The sequence below is a fragment of the Chelonia mydas genome, chromosome 11, assembly GCF_015237465.2.
Source record: "Chelonia mydas isolate rCheMyd1 chromosome 11, rCheMyd1.pri.v2, whole genome shotgun sequence".
Taxonomy (NCBI): Eukaryota; Metazoa; Chordata; order Testudines; family Cheloniidae; genus Chelonia; species Chelonia mydas.
The window spans coordinates 41247036-41266206 of NC_051251.2; the positions used below are offsets into that span (position 1 = coordinate 41247036).

Sequence of the window (19171 nt, forward strand, 5' to 3'; positions counted from 1 at the left end):
CTCTCCCCAGTCTAGTCATGCACTGCTGATTGAGACATCTTCCTGCATGTCCTGCCACCAACTCTCACAACATAGTTAAAAAACTGCTCTTTCCTATGAGCCCACCACCTCTTTGGTGTAGCTGAAAACACCATTCTCTCGGTTACCCAGAACTCACAAGCTCAATATTCTACTGCAACCCCTCTCCCCCCTTCATCAAGGCCATTGTCACATCTTCTTTCCATTGCTGACCCGTCCCTTGCCCAACAGGAATTTCAAGGGTCAACTATATCAGAGCAAGGTCAGCAAAAAAATACAACTATTTTCATTATGAAGTTTGTTGAAAAAAAAACTGAAGCTATTAAACATGTATTATCACACCCTGTTATGTAGCACATATCACACCTTGTTACGTAGCACAAAGGAATGCAGTAAATGCCAAGTCAAAAGAAAAAAATAGTGTTTTATTAACTACCACACTGTTATAATACACTTTAAACGTACAATAAGGTAGCCTTTAAATTTGAGGTGGTTTTAAGGATAACGAACAGATTTCCACGTTTGTAAATAGGTGAACTGCTGTAATTATTGTTGTACATTTTTGGAAAATGGTATAGAACTTACAGACTGGCTATGTAACTTTATTTTGTACATTTTTTCTATAATTGAAAATATAAACAGTAATTAAAAATAAAAAGAAAATTCAGCATAATAAAAAACATATATGTTTATCAGTTAAATGTACTGGATACATACAATTTAAGGGAAGAAGCGAAAAAGGAAAGATGGTTGATATTTAAATGCAGATTGACTAACCAAAAGCTAAACAACAAATTAAAAAAAAAAAAAAAAAACCTTGTAAAACCCCTAGTTCACTATGACTAATATCCATACGGTTGGGAGTATTGTCACTATGGAAGTGATTTTCTGTTATATTTGCATATGTTATATTTTTACTGGTAAATTACATGATGGCTTTCAAGGCCCTGGCAGACAGATGGTTTTGGAAACAAGATTTGATAAAAATCACTGCTGAGACGCAATACACCTAATTTTTGGTCCTCCAGTGTTCAAGAAAAGGGATATATTTCACTATAACATTTGCCTTACCACCCAAATGCCTCAACCTATACATTTTTTTAAACATTTTAAACTTTTTTTAACATTGGTTATATTGCCGAACTTGGTTATTGAAAGAATATTAACAAGACATCATTTTGGCAAATTAAATCTTAAACATGGCTTTTCAACAGGATTTAAAAGGTGAGTATCCCTAGAGTTCCATGTTAAAATGTAGTTTTCAAAATCTTACAAGAGTAATGCTTAAAATATTGTACATAGTTAACCTAATTAAAATAATTAGCTTCAAAATGACAAGCTGATGAGCTAAGTAAAGCCTACACTATGTAACATTTGCTTGGAAACTTGATTTGTCAGTTATGCATAATAAAAATTCCAGTCATCAAGAAAATTACAAAATTTCTTTTATCATAACATGATTTCTTTTCACCCATCAACTTCTTTTTATCTTACAATAGATAAATACCAACATGTTCTCATTTTTACACTAAACCACACAGGATTGATGCATTTGGTTAGACTACCATTCCCATCATTAAATTCATTTTTTAATATAACTTGGTAAAATTTCATCTCTTCTAGATTCCAAAAGTACCTACAAAACCCATGCAATTTTACCATTTTAATATACTATGGAATATCATACAAAGTAAGGCATTTCAGTGTCATGTATAACCAAGTTACTGTCAATCCAAAAATTTTTGCACATCAATAAAAAGATATCTAAGAACTTAGGAACAATATTTTTCTCACTACTGTATAAAAATAACCACAATTAATAGGTATCTTGTGTAATATTTACTCCATTGTCTCATTTCCAGAAACTGTGACAAGCTGTAAAGGTATTTCAGTGTTGGTAAGAATATCTTGATTGCTGGTGCCAGATGTATTAACAGTCCCTATTCCCGAAACAGAACCTTGTTGAATATTTGCAAGGATAAGTGTTGTTCCTCCTGCAGTAATCAAAGTATCATCAGGTGTTGCTTCTACTGATGCCAACACTGTACTGCTAGAGTGAATACCTTTTTTATTCTGATGTGTTTTAATGTGTTTGGCAAGGTGGTCACTCCTCATAAAGCGTTTTGAACATTCCGGACAGACAAACTTCTTCTCTCCTGTCACACAAGATAATAAAGAGAAATTATCTTCATGAACAATAAACCACATAGCCATAAATCATGTTGATGAGAAAGGCACCGGCGGGACACTGTCAACTTCATGTCCTTTTAAAAAAAAAAAAGGTTCTCTCTCTCACTCACACAAATACCCCCGGATCACCCACACACTTTAAAAAGATTTTTAAAGCATTTTCTGTTCCTTTGGTGAGGTTACAAAGGGTTTTTTGGCATCAGCCAACATGCTTGGACCCATTTGCTGCCTCTTCAGTTTCATTGCTACTGTAACCTCTTGCCAGGTACGGAGAACAGAGTGTAGATGCATTCCCCCAGAGCGGGGCTTGAGGCTGATGCACATGACTAGTAGGTACATTAATTATACAAAAAACCACTGTCAAAAGCATAAAATATGCTATTTAAAAATTTTATTTTTTTAAATTGCTTTCAGTTATCGTAATCCATGGGTTACTTGTAACAATAGTATGTGCAAAATTTTCAAATGGTACTGTGATTTTCACATTCACAGTGTCCCTTTAAGCTCTAAGAGTTCTGAAGCCCTTATCAGTTCATGATGTATTAGATACTGTAGAAAACAAGTTATTTTTAATAGAAACAGATTTCAAAATTAAATATTTGGTATTTAATATGGGGAGGGGGACATCTAATTATTATTACAAAATAAACAGATCACATAGCAACTTTGCTCTCAGATACACTAGCACAACTTTCATGAAGTCAGTGGAAGAGTAATCAATCAGTGGCAAAAATTTGGACGATTTTAAGAGATTTTTATCCTTTACATTCCTCCAATCAAATCTCCCAAAATCAAATACTGATAACCTGTATGTGTTCTTCTGTGTCGCTGTAACTCATCACTGCGAGTGAACCTTTTACCACAGAACATCCAAGTACAAACAAATGGGCGCTCTCCAGAATGCCAGCGGAGATGAGCTCTCAAATGTGAAGTCTTCCCATAAACTTTCCCACACCCTGGGATGTGACAGATGTGTTGTTTCTTTTTTCCCAAATTAGAGCCTCTGTTTAAAAAAAAAACATACTAAAATTATTCAGCAAATCTAAGTTATTTCTCCTGAACAATATATATTTTGTATGACTTAGAAAAATGTATCCAAATAGTTCTGTATGTTAATCTGAGTGGATTTTCAGAGTAACTCCACATATAATGAAAGCCCTGTGTACTCCACAGGAAGCTGGACCTAAATTCTGTAGCACAGTTCCTGGATTCTGCAGCACTTTGATGCAGTAGACTGGAAATTCAGCAGCAACTTCATTGAAATGACAAAGTGCAGGCTTTTAAAGAAACATGAAATTGAAAAATACAAATATTACAGTAGCCCAATATCAAAATAGATAGCAGAAAGTCCATTTAATTTATAATCTCCATATTTTCAGGATTTTAATATTGCAAAGACTTGTGTATTTGCAAAGAACAACTGCACTGCTGAACTTGTGAAAGGGGAAGCTGGAGATTTTGGCAGCTAGGAAGGGGACAAATAGGGCTTTTGGCACCTTAGGGAGGCACAGAACGCTATTTCAGATTGTAAAATAAAGAAATTAGCTGAATGTTTCGCTAAAATGAGCAGAAGTGAAACAGTTAATGATTTTGACATTTATATTGTCAGACTTAAAGCCAGATGAGATGAATGGATCAATCTAGCTATACCTAAGTTATCATTTCCAGCTGTCCGCTGACTCAGGAGGAAAAAAAACTGAAATATTTTACTCTTTGTTAGTGTTTTCAAGATTTCCTCACAAAAATGAAGGCGGAATTGCCCCTCCCACCCATCCCCGTTTTTTTAAATGAAAGCTTCAATTCCAGAGAACAATTCTGTGGAAGTGGTTTGACTCCACAAGAAACCGAATAGCCGTAAAACTACGGAATACACAGGGCTCAGAATATAATGCATGCACTGTAGCAATTCAGTCGAAGAGGAAGTGGCATAACTATGTTCCTGAATCAATCCCATAGCCATATGGGCCTATCTGGTTCCCAGTCATATGTCTGCTCCCATCCATCAAATCTCTCTTGCTCTAACCCTTACAGCATCATACAAAGTTCACTTATCTGCCTTGTACTTTTTTTCTTCCTTGTCCCTCTTAGATCAACTTACTTATTACTTTTATGCTTATGATACCCAGTTGCACATATCTTTTGACAGAATTGACTCTTCCATCTCCACCAGTCTTGACCAAGAACACTTTTCACTTGGGATATTTAACTGAAAAATGAAGATGAAGTGAGATGTACTTTTTCTGGCCGACAGGAACATCTCAAACATCTCTCTCTTCTACTTCAAATCTCAACTGAGTCCTTCCATTTGCCCCTAACTTTAGTTTTAACTTTGGCTGCTAGGATACGGCGGCAGCAGCAAGTCTCAGGGTGTGGGTCACCTACTTGGGTTCACAATGAGGGGCTAAAAACATCAGGGTAGACGTTCAGGTTCGGGCTGGAGTCCAGGCTCAGACTCCACCGCCTCCTGTGCAGTCTTAGCCGGAACATCTACACTACTATTTTTAGCCCTGCAGCGTGAAGTCCCATGAGCCCAAGTCAGTTAACCCAGGCTCTGAGACTTGCTGCCATGGGGTGATGGTGCTGTGTAGATATATCCTTAGCTCACCGCCTTCTCCTGCATCTCTGCTGGTTAAGATTTTTTTAAAAGCGTCTAAAGTTAGGCTTCTAAACCCTATTAAGTCACCCAAATAAACAGACTAATTTAAATAGTGCCGAGTACTCAGCTGATTCCAAAGGGATTTAGAAACCTAACTTTAGAAAAAAAAAAACATTTTAATTGCCGAGATCCTGAAGATGGCTGGGAACCACAGTCGCTCATAGTGTAAGTGCTGCCTGCAACAATTCCATATTGACTCACCCATCAGCTGAGAGTAGCCTGACTCCAAGAAAGAGACCTAATCTATTCCTCGTCATCTTTTAATGTGACCATGGTCTCCCAATCCTCAACTCAATGGATTCTCTCTTCATTTCAGGATGCAGTTCAAGACTATCTTTGTTTTGAAAACCACTTATTCTGTACTTGTTCCAGTCTCTCTTTTCTCCCCTAAGTGCTGGTTCGCTGAGTGTCTAGCACTTGCCTTTTGTATATATTCCTCCTCCTCTCCCCACCCAAGTATAGTCATGGCAGGTGGAAGTATTCTCTGAAAGCTCTTGCCATCTCTGGTCATTATCCTTATTTCATATAATCAGAAAACATGTTCATCCCTTGCTTATGCCTTCCACACTACTTACTGATCTTATAATCCAATAGTTTGATATGTTCTGTATACTTTATCTTTACACCACTGTTCAGCAACATATGCCATATTCCATCTCCTTATCTTGTAATTAACACTAAAACATTTTGGGAGAGTGTCTGTGTAAGACATACAAAATTACATCCAAAAAGATTTCATTAGAAGAATTGTTAGGTTGTTAAGAGAGTTAAGGTTGCAAAGTCAAACACTCAGAAGTATCTGAGGAAGGATGGTCCAGTGGTTAGAGCACTAGCCTGGACTGTGGAAAACATGGGTACAATTCCTGCTCTGCCAAACATCGTGTGTGACCCATGGTAAGTCACATAGGCCCAGAGCCTCACAGGTATTTAGGCATATAACTCCTATTTGATTTCAATGAAATTGATTTGAAATCAAATAGGAGTTAGATGCCTACATACCTGTGAGAATCTGGACCTTTCTGTGCCTCAGTTCCCCAGTTGTTAAATGGGGATAACTAGCGTTTAATGGGGATAAACAGATTGTAAGACAATCAGATACTATGTGATGGGGACCAGATAAGTACCTAACGTAGAAAAGTTAGAAAATGCCAGCATCAAAGCTGCCTATACGACCTTAATGAATATGCACAAGAATCTGGATTATGACACAGTCTGTAATTACAGAGTCACATTCTACCTTTTCCACAGTATCCCTGTCCCATTCAGTATACAAGAAGGACAGCACTCACTGAATGGGAAGCTATTCAATACTTTTTCTTCATATTTACCATTCAAGGTATGGTTCCACACCTTATTTAGTGCATAACCATTTAAAACCTATATTAAATACAGAATTATTAATTTCCTAATGGGCTTTGCTCATCATTCACATTCATCACTGTATTATCTGAACTCTTCAAACAAGTAAATTGATATTAATGTCCCCATTGTACAGATAGGCAGATTAAAGCCAAAATTGTCAAGCATCCAATGATTCTGAATGCCTAGCTTGAGCTACCAAAGCCCTTACTGTTCAGAGTACTTTATAAGTTCAAAGCACAGCTCCAATTGACTTCAGTTGCAAGTTTGAGTGCTCTGCATTTGTGAAAAGTAGGCCTCAGATGTCTCAAACTGGACAGAGAATCAGTGGCTACCTGTGAAAAGTCTGGTTTTAGTGGCTTGCCCAGCATCACAGAGGAACTCTGTGGCAGAGGCAGGGACAGAATCCAATTCTAAGGCATTCAATTGCCTTAACTATGACACCATCTCTTCTCTTCCTTTAATATCCTGTCTCATTCACTAGATGCTTTCCAACTTCTGCTACAAATGAAGCAGGGGTCCCAGAGACAATAACCTCAGTCACTACACAACCCCAATTAATTCCCTGAGCATAGGCCATCCTGTGCTCTGAATAAGGTAAGGGTCTTGTGGAAAAAATAGTATGTGATCATGTATTGAACACTGTATGATAGTGCATGCCCATAAGGAGCCAAATTAAGGTTGCACAGACAACCTTAATTCTGGCATTTCTAACTTTTGAGCACTTGACTTTGCAATCCTAACATTCTTTTAAAAATGTATTTTCTTAAGTTTTTACAAAAGCAAACTCCAAACTCCATAATGTAGAACTATGCTGGCCCCCCTAGAGTCATTGCCAAGGCTGGGACCTTAGACCAGTGGTCTCCAAAGTGGGGTGTGCGCACCCCAGGGGATGCGCCAGAGGATCCCAAAGGGGACGCAGCAGGAGGAGCGCCGCCGGACGGCACTCTGCTGTTTTTTTTCTTCGGCGGCAGGTCTTCCCGCCTTCTTTCTTCGGCGGCATGCCTGCGGCGGGTCTTCTTTCTTCGGCAGCACCGTAGGGGTGCGTGATCCAAAAACTTTGGAGACCACTGCCTTAGAACATCAGTACAGACCTCGACCACTGGAGCTAACTGAGGAATTGGTAGCAATAGTAGTCAGTTTTAAATGGTCACCAGTCATTAGAGGAGGAAAAGACATACATTTTATCCGTAGGGATACAGTTATTTACTAGACAGCATATGAATACTGAAACTCAAAAATCCTGTGTTCAAATCCAGGCTCTGGAGGAGAATGCACTCTATTGGTTAGACAGTTCCACCCTCAAACCAGTCCTCCTCACACCCCTGGTTCCTGTCCCAGTGTCCCTCTTACCTACCCTTTCCTCCCCCTTTCCCTCCCCCACAAACCAGCACTACTTGTTTACTCTCATCTTTTCCCGAGCTCCCATCTCCCATCTCGGGCTCTCCCAACCACCACCCTCTAAAGTCCAGCCAGGCTACTTTTTCCATGCTGACTGGGCACCAGCAGATTGCAATAGGAACCCTGAAAGCACAGGAGAGACGGTATTCCTGCTCTCAGTTTTGATGCGTGGTGTTATAGCAACCCCTCACTACTGGGAGGAGCATTTGCAGGGAAAGTCCTTCTTAGCCCCTGCAGCCCTCAGATGAAGCAAGCTCAGTCACTCTGTGAGGATGGTGCATGCAATATCTAGTTGGCATACAGGAGCATGACCGTTGCAGAAGAAATCTTCAGAGAATTTAACTCACAGCCTATAGCAAACCTTTACTGAGCATGTGCTAATTCTGATTTTTCAGAAGTGTATTTGTCCAAATCTGAGATTTTCATAGGGGCTCAAAAAGGCACATCACCGGCAACAAGGCAACCCCCTTAGCAAATTTCAAGTCCCAACTCCAAAGCATGGAGGTGCTAAAGCTTCTCAGTGAAACAGATATAAGTTTAAGGTGGGAAAATCAACATATTTTAACTTAATTATGTTCTCAGAAACTACTGAACCAGTTTTACTGAAACTTAAAAAAAAAAAAAAAAAAAAAAAAAAAAAAAAAGTCAGCCTGAGGCAGACACCAGGGATAGGAAACTTCAGCCCAAATGGTTAGAGCCCAGTGAAGTTATAAGCACCTGAAAATAGGGTTTTATAATACAAAGAGTTGAAGCTACTTTAACTATAAACACTGCTAACAGCTCTGCCCATAATTAAGTTGTATTGTATCATTTTGCCAGGAAATACTTTGGCTGGCTAATCTAGGTACTTTCCTTGCAAGCACATCAACAAACCAACAGAGAAGATGTGGAAGCAACAGGGGCAGCCAGACTTAGCTAGCCTCTCACAATCCTTAGACAGTAACAGGTTTGTAGAACCTTAGGATGTCAATATGTCCTCAAAACAGAACCAAAAAGTTTATATTTGATTTTCAAATAAATTAAGTGCCCATTTAAAATGGTTACCGACATGGTTGCCAAAATGGACATGAAAATTCCAGTACAAAGGCTATTTTCCAATATACAATAGTTTCAAATACAATAATGCTATCCTAGATATTTCCATTTCAGAAAGGCAACAACTTCTTCCCTCCTCCTCCAGTTTCCGACACCCATAACAAGATCCTTTACTGAAAATATGTCAAAACACAATAGGTCTCTACAGAGTAAAAATGTTGCAAGTAAAAAAAAAATCCAGGCTGTCTCAGCTTTTCATACCATTCCCTTCACTATAGGAGACAAAGCTGTGGAAGCCTTTGTTTAATCAATCAGGAAATACACAAACACAGGACTAAATCAAATGCTTGAAAATTGAGATATGGTAGGAAGCCAATCTCAGATCTGCATATATAGAAAACTCAACACACTTTCGTATTATTCAGGGCCATGTTCTGCCACCCTTACTCATGCTGAGTAGTCCCATTCATTTCAGTGGGACAACTCAACAAGCATGGAGTAAAACTTGACTCACTAGAGTGTAGAATCTGACCCTTCCCCTGTAAACACAAAATAAGAGCTGGAGATGTTTTATTGCATAAGCTCAGTGCCCAAAGATCTCCCATAGCTACAGTCAAGAAGTTTATAATTGAGTTTCTTGTTTTTCCTCATTATTTGTTTTCCGCATAACATGTATTATATGGACCTAAATAGTTGCATACCTCCCACCACCTTCTTTACAGTTGGGACAGGTGCAAGCAACTCGTCGCAATCTTTTTCCTTCTTGATGTGTTTGGTCCCCTTCCTCATCTACCACCTGTACTCTCAAATGCGATAGATCATTGGTATTCAGTGTAGAATCACCACTGAGCTGCCACTCTTCTGGATCAGGCTCCTCTTCTTTAATCCTAATATCTAAGGGAAAGAACAAAACACAGATCCATAAGTAGCCCATTGAACAGAGAGAAGCAAACCATAATGATGAAACCTCTACTGCAAAGAGCACTGTGTGTCATTCTAAAGTCAACAGTTTTTAGTGTGTGCTGACATTGCGGCTGTGCCCTGTAGCCTATTCCATATTTAAAATGAGTATTTAACTTTAAATTTCAAAGAGCAAGCCAAAACTAGAATACATCTAAAACTTAAAGTTTGAACTGTTCTTGGTAGAGAAGGCCACCAAGACCATGTCTTTTAGTTGGGGCTCAAAGAGTAGAGTCCTTACAGGGGTTTGCACAGCCTTTAACTAGATCAGTTTAAAAACAGATTTAAGTTAAACTGTTGCAACTTTCCCATGCAGACAAAGCCTAAAGTTAAAAAATGTTAATACTATACTTATTCAGAAACTTAGTGAGTGGTAAAAGGTAAATTAAAATGCTTGAAAAATAAACACAAAACTACTCAAAATGTTACATTATCTGAATGCATGTATTTGTAATTTTAAAGGTAAACTGAAAGATTCAGTGTTTGTTTTATAAACCTGTGAGACCCAAGTTCAGAGCTTCTGCAAGACAGAACACCACCCTGAACATGTACATCAGAAAATGGAGTTACATTCCTAGTACTGCTTTAGTTTGTAATTTTGATATGTGCAAGAAAAAAACTGCACAAACCTGAACCTGAGCAGCGGTGGGTGACTGAGGAACAGGGGAAACTTTTTCAGAATAACAATTTTCTGCATTTGAAGACCTTTTCAGTTAGTTTTATTAAAAAAAAAACCTGTAACACAGCAAAGTTCTAGTTTCTTTAAATTAACAGCTATATTTAAGCAGTGTCTTGCAATCTCTTTTTTATTTGCAGAACTCCCACCAAAGGGCAATTCTGAAACGCTAAGGACACAGGGAAAAAATAAAAATTCCTATGAACCTTCAGTAATTTACTGTATCATCTTGGGGTTTAAATTTACACAAGCAGCTAAATCAAGCCCCCCTAGAAATTAAAGTCAAAACAAGTATTTCAGTATTGTTTGCATTTTTGTATTGTTTCTAAAATTATAACCATTTCTTTAGATATTTTTAAGAATGAGACCATCCTACGTTCTAAGCACATACACAAACACAATAAAAAGTATAATTTACAAATAGGACTACGCAAAAAACTCCACAGCTCAAAATAAAGGGGTTTTCAAAAAGAAACTCCCTGCCACATAAACTGATCATCATTCTCCTCCTCAAATTCTTGTGAGAAGAGCCAAGGGAAAGGGCTAAAACTTAGGAATATAACCCCTCATTCAGTTTTTTGTGTAGGTAATTGTGCTTCAAGGACTAAGGGGAAACCATGCAGGGAACAGTCAGACATATAAAAAATAATCAAAATGCCCTCACTTGCATTTTAGTATGCCACCACACTGAATGTTGGTATTGCATTTCCATAGTTGCCTTTTGGTGCCTCGATGAACTACAGTGCTCTGAGGCCTGACTGATGAACAAGGCCCTCCTCCCTGTACTCTGACACACAATGGACCTAAATTCTGTTGCAAGGTCCCTAGAACCTATGGCAAACTGATGGAAATTCTGTGGCAGCTTCAGATACACTTTTTTTAATATACAGGTTTTTATTAAGTATGAAACAAGTAGTGCCAGTAATCTTACCCACTGCATTTTTATGCTCCTATTTCACACTGTCCCTTGCTTTCAGTTTCAACATGCCATATATATTTTATTAAGATGAAATGAACAGTTCACAAACTCAGAAGCTAATTGTTTCCGGTTTCTAAAAGTGCATGAAGACCCACTGCAACGGCTTCCATTCTGTTCACCTTTTCAAGTTTTTCTTGGCATCTGTGGGGCTAGATATAGGTGTGGGTTTGTTTGTTGATGGATTTTTCATAAGATGAAAGCTGAGCTTCTAGTCTACAATTCTGCAGCAAGGAGTGAATTCTGCAGTTGCAAAATACGAAGAACCCTGACTAAAACCTGCAATCTGAGTTTACAAATATCTGATGGACAAAACAGTAAGTAAGAAACTGCTTCAAAGAGCTGAGCTTAGGAAAGGAATACCCTAGTAGTAATCATAGAATCGTAGGATTGGAAGGGTCCTTGAGAGTTCATCTAGTCCAGTAATGGGGTGAAACTGAGCAGATGTCAATGCCATGTATGAAAACTGTCCTTAAGTATGGTTTGCTATTGCAGCTACCATGACTAGCTAATCTAATATGGAAAGGATTTTTCTAAAGTTTCTGATATATCAGTCTGGTACCGCTCGGCCATTTGCTTCTCATATGACATGACAAAAACATCAGTCAAACTGGATCAGAATTAAGGCAAAAGGCTCTGGCCCTTCTCTCTTAAATTCCCATTCCTGTTCTGCCTCAACTGGATTTAAAGTAGTATACTCCTGCATTATTTTTTTAATGAGAAATTAAGAGTTTCATTCCACTAATTTTTGGCTTATCTGGCTCTCCTGCCTGCAGGACTGTCAGCTGATACTATCTCAAAGATATCTGTGGTTTTCAAACTCTGTTGAACCTGTACAGCGGTACAGAAAAATATAGAAGTGAAATTCTGCTCACTTACTAATTTCTTGGTAATTCTGTCTAAAAGTAGTTTGTCTCAGAACCAAGGCTTTTATAAAAGCATGGGTACAAACTAGCTCCTCAAACCAGCCATTGTTAGGATGAGCAAATCAGCGATCTACTTTCCAGAGTGCAGCTACATTAGACCTTTTAACTCAACCATCAAGATCAGGTCTTTAAGCTCAACTGAAAGGTTAAAAATGATAATCTGTCTATAGAACCCTATGAAGAGCTGTTAAACATTTGAATTCTAATCAAACTCTTTATCGTTCAGTCCACTAAGGAGACAGTTGCTGCATCCGATCCTGTCGATATCTGGGACGCTGCGACATGGGCATGCTCCACTCCTGCCTCTTTCCAGACAAAAACTTTTCAGAGACCTTCTTCAGGTAAAGCATCCAGTGATTTATTTAAAAACTTTGCTCCTACCACCTTTACAGATTGTGCAGCACCTTTAACAGTATCCTGGGTCTTTAAGGCTCCTGAGCCCAGCAAGGGAGAGACTTCTTGTGGGCCTGGCTCTACCAGCCCACAGTTCTTTCACTTTCTCTCTTCTCCCTTCATTTTCTTCCTATGCCCTTGTACCTTCTGAGTTAAAGAAGTGATAGCTTTTAACTCTCTCCAGCCTATCAAAATTGGCACAGTTCCCATATTTAAGTGTGCATGGGGCATTTACCTGAAATTGCTGTGATCAAAGTGCTGGATCTGCTGCTTTTCCCCAGTACTTTGTCACAGACACAATCTTAAACCCCAGAAAGTACTGAGAGGAAGAACCTGTCTACTTTATGGTTTCTGCTTGAGTACTTCTATTTATGTAGAATTATTATTAAACTACTTAAGAATTAATCTGGTCACTTTAGACCTCACTTCAGGTGAGCTCCCCATTACTGTAGGGAAAAGGGGGTACCCCCACACAGCTGATGCAATTCATCCATCCACAAATGCTTTTAGTAAGCATCACTGGATTTGATGAACTGTATAATTGCAATTAACACAAATGCAGCCTCTTCCCCTGGACACCAAAATCATCCAGTCTGCCTGCTCAGTTAAGCTTTACAAGTCTCCCACCAGAGAGTTAGAATTATTGTTCTCAGACACCACCCCAAGTCAACTTCCTCATGGGTATCACAGTTAAGTCAGAGAGAGGTCTTAAGAGTGCAGACATTCAACTTGCATTTCCAGTTAATTAATTCTATATAGCTGGGTCCCTTTGAAAGTCTGAGAACTTTTTAAATAAGCGAGACAAAAGTCACCACTTTGTCCTCTTATAGGATGTCAGGCCTCTGTGATTCAGTCTCTCTCTTTTTCTTCAATGCAGCAATGTCCTCCACATCTCTGTGTGTAATACAGCTCCTCTCAGCGTCATAGCTTTCTTTGCTTATACTTCTGGATGGGAAGAAACTCTGCTGAATCATATTAGGCAAGAGTCAGATTTCTTGGGTGAGATTTTTGTTTGTGCTAATCTAAACTAACTTCCTCCTCTAAGTCTCCCAACAGCAGCAGTCTTCTGTGTCTCAGACTAAACTCTTCAGAACAGGAACTCTTTATGGGTGTGGCAGTTACATCATTAGTGCTTAATAAGGGTCATCTTTCAGGAATCCCTGCTGAAAACTACATCAACTTGCTGATGATCAGGAAAGCCTATTATCAGTTTCAAGCAGAATATTTGCCTTTTATAAAAGTTAGGCAAAACCCCTTGTTGGGTAAACCGATCCCTTTGCTTCAACTCCACCCAAATTTGAAGCTGAAGCACTCAGCAAAATAAAGGAGCTCTAGAAGCTACAAATATAACTGATGGAACATTCCCCCAACTATGGAACCTGGCTGTCTTCTGAAGACCCTGTTGCAAATACCAGCATAGTCAGTCTTACAGGAGTTGGTGGAACCAAATTCCAGGAAGCACTGCTGCCCATTGGAAGCTGATGACATACTGCCATAACGCAAAAGGCCTTCTAGAGCTGCTTAAATTACACCATATGCTATGCAGGCCTCTGGAGCAGCCATCATCAGAAGGGTGCAAAGGTGGCCTAAAATCACCTTAGCACCCCACTTCCTTGACTCTTAGAGTCACAGCACAGATTCTTTTAAACAAAGCAGGTTTAAGTCATTTCCACATTGATTTTTCCCGCCAAGACCTCTGTTCAAGGTTCTGTATTTCTCCTACAACACTAAATCCTAAACCAATGGAAGGAATTTCAGGGTATATCACTCCTGCAATACTTTGGGCCCACCGAACTCCATGGAAAGTCTACCATTGTCTTTAACTGGCTTTAAATCAGGTCTTAATTTATTAAAATAATCAGTTGTTGCATGGAGACTAGAAACCGCAAAGGCTAAACTCAGGTCTTGGTAGGCAGTCTTTCATTTCACAATTAAAGTAATGAGTTTTAAAGTACTGTATCAATAATCAAGATCAGCAAAAGTGCATTTAAAACCATTCTTGCAAAGCATGCCACAAAATACCTGTTTTAAAGGACCACATGTATTGCTTCATCAGTCAGTCATTTAAAAATAGTCTTAATAGAGCTTAAGTCAGTATCACAATACATATTATGTGGCAAAGAATACTTACCATATAGTAATTATGGTTCTTCGAGATTGGAATCTGCATGGATAACCTCTCTTGGTGTGTATGCGAGATCAGATTTTATTTTTGAATAGCAGTGTCCACTGAGCCCTACCTGTGCCATGAATGCACACTCAAGCCCCAAAATTGAAGGCATAAAAAGCGGGATGGCCACAACTCTCACTCAGTTTGTTCCCCATAAAAATTCCATAGGAGAAGAGCTCTGATCAGCAGGGATGGAGGACAGGTCTTAGAATCTGTATGGACAGTGCATCTCCAAGAACCAGTTACTGTAAGGTACGTAGCCAATCTCTCATCCTCAAGTGATTGTCTTGGTGACCATCAAACAGTGCTACCGGTGCTAGGATCTGAGTGAATGGAGGCCTCCTTGAAAAGTATTGTACGACTGCCCTACCAAAACGAACATCCAACCTGGAGGCTTGCACTAAGGAATAAGTGAGTGGTAAAGGTGAGGATCAAGCTCCACATCGCTGTTCTAAATATCTCTGATGTGGGGAAGTTACCCAAGACAACCAGAGGCCCCTGGAACAAGCTCTAACTTGTCAAAGTGGCTCTTAGTAATAGCAGCAGCAAAGCTGAAAGTAAAACTTAATAGGCAGCAAGCAGGAGCATAAACTGAAAGGACTAAGCATGTTTGGCGTTGCTGGTCTGAGGCCCATACACAAAACTTTTCTAAATAATATGGGAGCAGAAAACTGCTGTTGTGAAATGTGTCAAGTTTAAAAATTCATACTGACAGTTCCTTTATAAACAATGGTTCACAGTGTTCCACCAGAAATACTGAAGTTTTCTGAGAACTAACCTGAGAGCTACAAATGTGTGTATTCTGTTTTTTAGTCATTACCAAGATGTTAAAAGTTTTGGTTTTTTTAAAGCCACGTTTCATATGTTAGCCGTCAATCTCTTATTTGTTTCAGTCAGTGTATGCAAGAAAGATGCCAGAAAAGTTTTATATTAATAATGTGGTGTAGTTATCCTGGAGGTGAAAGATACCTGGCAAGATATTAAAGTTTGTCACTTGAGCAAGTATTTATCCAGAAAACTATTTGGCCCTTTTAAGGCCAAATTTAAAATTACTAGTTTATGCTACTTTTATGTCAGTGTGATAAGGACCTCAGGCTCTGGTATGGATAGGATTAAATCTCCTTTATGAGCAGACCACCTCTCCTGCTCTCTAATATCCAGCATGAGTTGATTAGCACAGGGGTTCTCAAACTGGGGACTGGGACCCCTCAGGGGATCGTGAGGTTATTACATGGGGGTCGCGAGCTGTCAATCTCCACCTCAAACCCTGCTTTGCCTCCAGAATTTATAATGGTGTTAAATATATAAAAAAGTGTTTTTAATTTATAAGGGGGGGTCTGCACTCAGAGACTTGCTATGTGAAAGGGGTCACCAGTAAAAAAGGTTGAGAGCCACTGGATTAGCAGGTATGAATGATGATGAGCTTCACTGGCAGCAGGTACCTAATTCTCTGAGCAGCTGTGTATATAGATCTACAGGAAGACACTGTTGGGAGAAAAAGGACTGGGACTGAGAGGACAACTCCTTCCTCAACAGATCTTAAATTAAACAAGCTTTACATTATACCATTTACTTTGGAATTATAGCTGGAATTATATTTGGATAAAGTCAGCAAAATGTTTATAAGACCTTCAGGTATAGGTATAAACCCTTCTGGGGTTTTTCTAAATATAAGATGAACCTGACAGATGTGCAATATCAGCCCAGCTGTGTACATTCCCTTGGCAAGAGCTACTACTATTCCAACTGCTTTATCAGTTTTCTTCACATTACTTTTGGGAACCAAAAGTACCATCATAAAACTAAATCCAGCTTCTAATGAAGAAACCCTGATCAGAACTGATCAAGTTGTATTTACTTAAGGGAGTAACCACTCTAAAGTGGGATTCAATAGTTTACAATAACTAATTTGAGAAGCCTTTAAAATTAGATTCCATTCGACTCATCAATTATCTAGAGAAATGTCTTCAGAGGAGCTAACGTACATGGTCTTTTTTTTTTTTTTTTTTTTTATGTTTAAGTTTTAAGGGTCTCCAAAAGCAACGCAACAACTTAAAGTCTACATTTGGAGAAGGAGAAATTATATTATGTGACTGAAACGGAATATTTTGGGGGGACAGCTAAGCAGTAATTTGTAGCCTTCAAATACAAGTCATGTGCACCTAGCCTCTCGTTTTTACAGCGGGCATGCAATATGTCATTGATAAGTGCAGGTAAAAGGAGAAAGCTGCTAGAGATCTTTCCTTATGGTTAATTTCTAGTAAGAGCATCAGGAACTGAACCAAGAATCTAGGGGAGCAAAATACCTTTTTGACAGTACTTGACATTTTGGAAATTTGCTGTACTTTGTTCTGCACTTCTCAGATCTAGATAGCTTCAGACCCGACTGTCTACTACTTGCTTTTCCCACTCTGGACAATAACAAGCTTAACAGGAGGTAACATGAGCTCTTGTAAACATCCCAAAACAGGATGTTAACTAATTTAAGATGAAGATTTTCCTTCAGAACTGATTCAGTATAATGGAAGGTTCTGCATATACGTAAGGTATTATACACACTGTTAGAACTAAAAGCAGTAACAACCTATTTTTCAAGTAAAGAGACAAACTGTCCCTTTCTCACTAGACTTAACTTATTTTGCAGTATCTGACTGTTTTTCCTTTTGATTTTCCGCTTTGTTTACTCATGAGGCATTTTTGTCTGATGCTGACTAAATCTCTCAGGAGTAAAGATGTCCTCTTCAGAGTCCCTTGAAACCAAGGTAGAGAAGAGCACCTCTTAACAGTAAATCAAGGTTGAAGGGACCAAACTCTAATTGGACCTACATACTTCACAACTGCATAACAGCTCACATGATTTTATTGAAACTTCACACACACCAATCAGTTCTGGCCTGAGATAAAGCATAAGCAGATGTTATTTCTCCTAGGGCTATAAATCCCAAAAGGAAAACTTTAAAGAGTATAAGCGGAATACAACTTAATTATGCCTTCTGTGAAAGGAGGAGCTTTAGTGCTTCAGTTTGCCTAGTAAAATAAAGAAATGCAATGAAAACCCTTCCCCGCACCTTAAAATTTTGCAATCCTCTTCATATGTGGTAAAGATGGATTCTTTCAACAGCCCAAAATAAAATAACCTGTCACATGTATCTTATTGATTTACCTTCTCTTGTTCTATTATTCACTCCTCATCTCTTCCCCTTTCATTGAAGAGAAAACAAAAAAACAAACCTAAGCTTTTTTCCCCTCCCTTTTTCAGGCCAGAAAAGCATAATTTCTTCTCCAACCCCAGTGATTATTCCCCATACCTATTTTATATGCATATCCTCTAAGATAGAGAAAATCTATGGTATTGCAAAAGCTACAGAGAGTTATAAATAAAAAGGTAAGAATGGAACACTATACTACAGCAGTAGAAGGTTGTGGTGAATGGAGACAGAGTTTAGCCATTTTAATAGAGAATATCAGATATGTGCAGGAAATCTGAAATATTGGAAGTGAATATTCAATCTGATTCTATTGGTTTGAAGAAACTATGTTGAAAGTTTCTGCGGAGACATGCACCAAATAATATGGATTTAAATTTTTTTATTTGTGATTTTGGGGGAAAGGAGTGGTCTGATATGTGAAGGAAGGACAGATTAAGTTCTCAAAGAGTTTAGGGAAGGGACTTGAAAAACAAAAACTACTAACCCATTTACCATTATCAGAAAGATAGCAAAAACCTTAACTATAATCTCCACTTAGTCTCAATTATAATCAAATTTTGCTGATCCACTGGTTTACATACAATTTCCTTCTCCCGTAATCCATTATTTCTGTGAACTTTGTCCACATTGCCCCCTTTACTTACCTTCCTTCCCTAGCCATATCAGAAATACTCCGTCAGGGAAGGCTTGATGGGTTGTCCCTGCAGCCATTCAGAAGGCATTCAAACTTTGTGATGTAAGCCATTCCCCTCTTGAAAAGGCCCAGAAAGCAAGGGGCCAAACTAACTGACAGTGGAACTATACCATGGCAGTATTCATTTTTCACTCCTTGTGTGCATACTTTTCTCTTTTGGTTTCTGTATGCTTTCCCTTCTCGTCTCTTCTCTCTCACCCTGGATCATGTTTCTAGTACTATATAAGATAATGGATGAGGGCTATATTTTACTTTGTTATTGTTGGTCTAGACAATTTTCCTTAATAACTTAATGGTGCAACAGCACATGGATCTGAGGCCATCTTCACAAGGAAAAGAATTAGAAGAAAGCATTATGGTTTATTATTTTAGAATGAAATTTTGGATTCTGAATGGAAAGCAAAATTGCTGGATACACAATAGTAATAACCATTCAAGCCCAAAACTACCAAGTCTTTGACACTTGGGCCCTGATCCAGCATAGTACTTAAGCACACATTTACCTTTA

At 38.6% G+C, this 19171-nt stretch overlaps 1 protein-coding gene across 1 annotated transcript in view; it reads right to left on the reverse strand.

Annotated features, from left to right (window-relative positions):
• Positions 1–422: 422 nt before the first annotated feature.
• SP3 (Sp3 transcription factor) overlaps positions 423–19171 on the reverse strand; it is a 35443-nt gene continuing 16694 nt past the window's right edge. The window contains exons 5-7 of the mRNA XM_037911883.2: positions 9361–9553; positions 3015–3211; positions 423–2174 (exon numbers count right to left, since the gene is read on the reverse strand). Of these exons, the coding sequence (XP_037767811.1) occupies positions 1858–2174; positions 3015–3211; positions 9361–9553 (707 nt within the window). The 3' untranslated portion in view covers positions 423–1857. The remainder of the gene's footprint in view (positions 2175–3014; positions 3212–9360; positions 9554–19171) is intronic.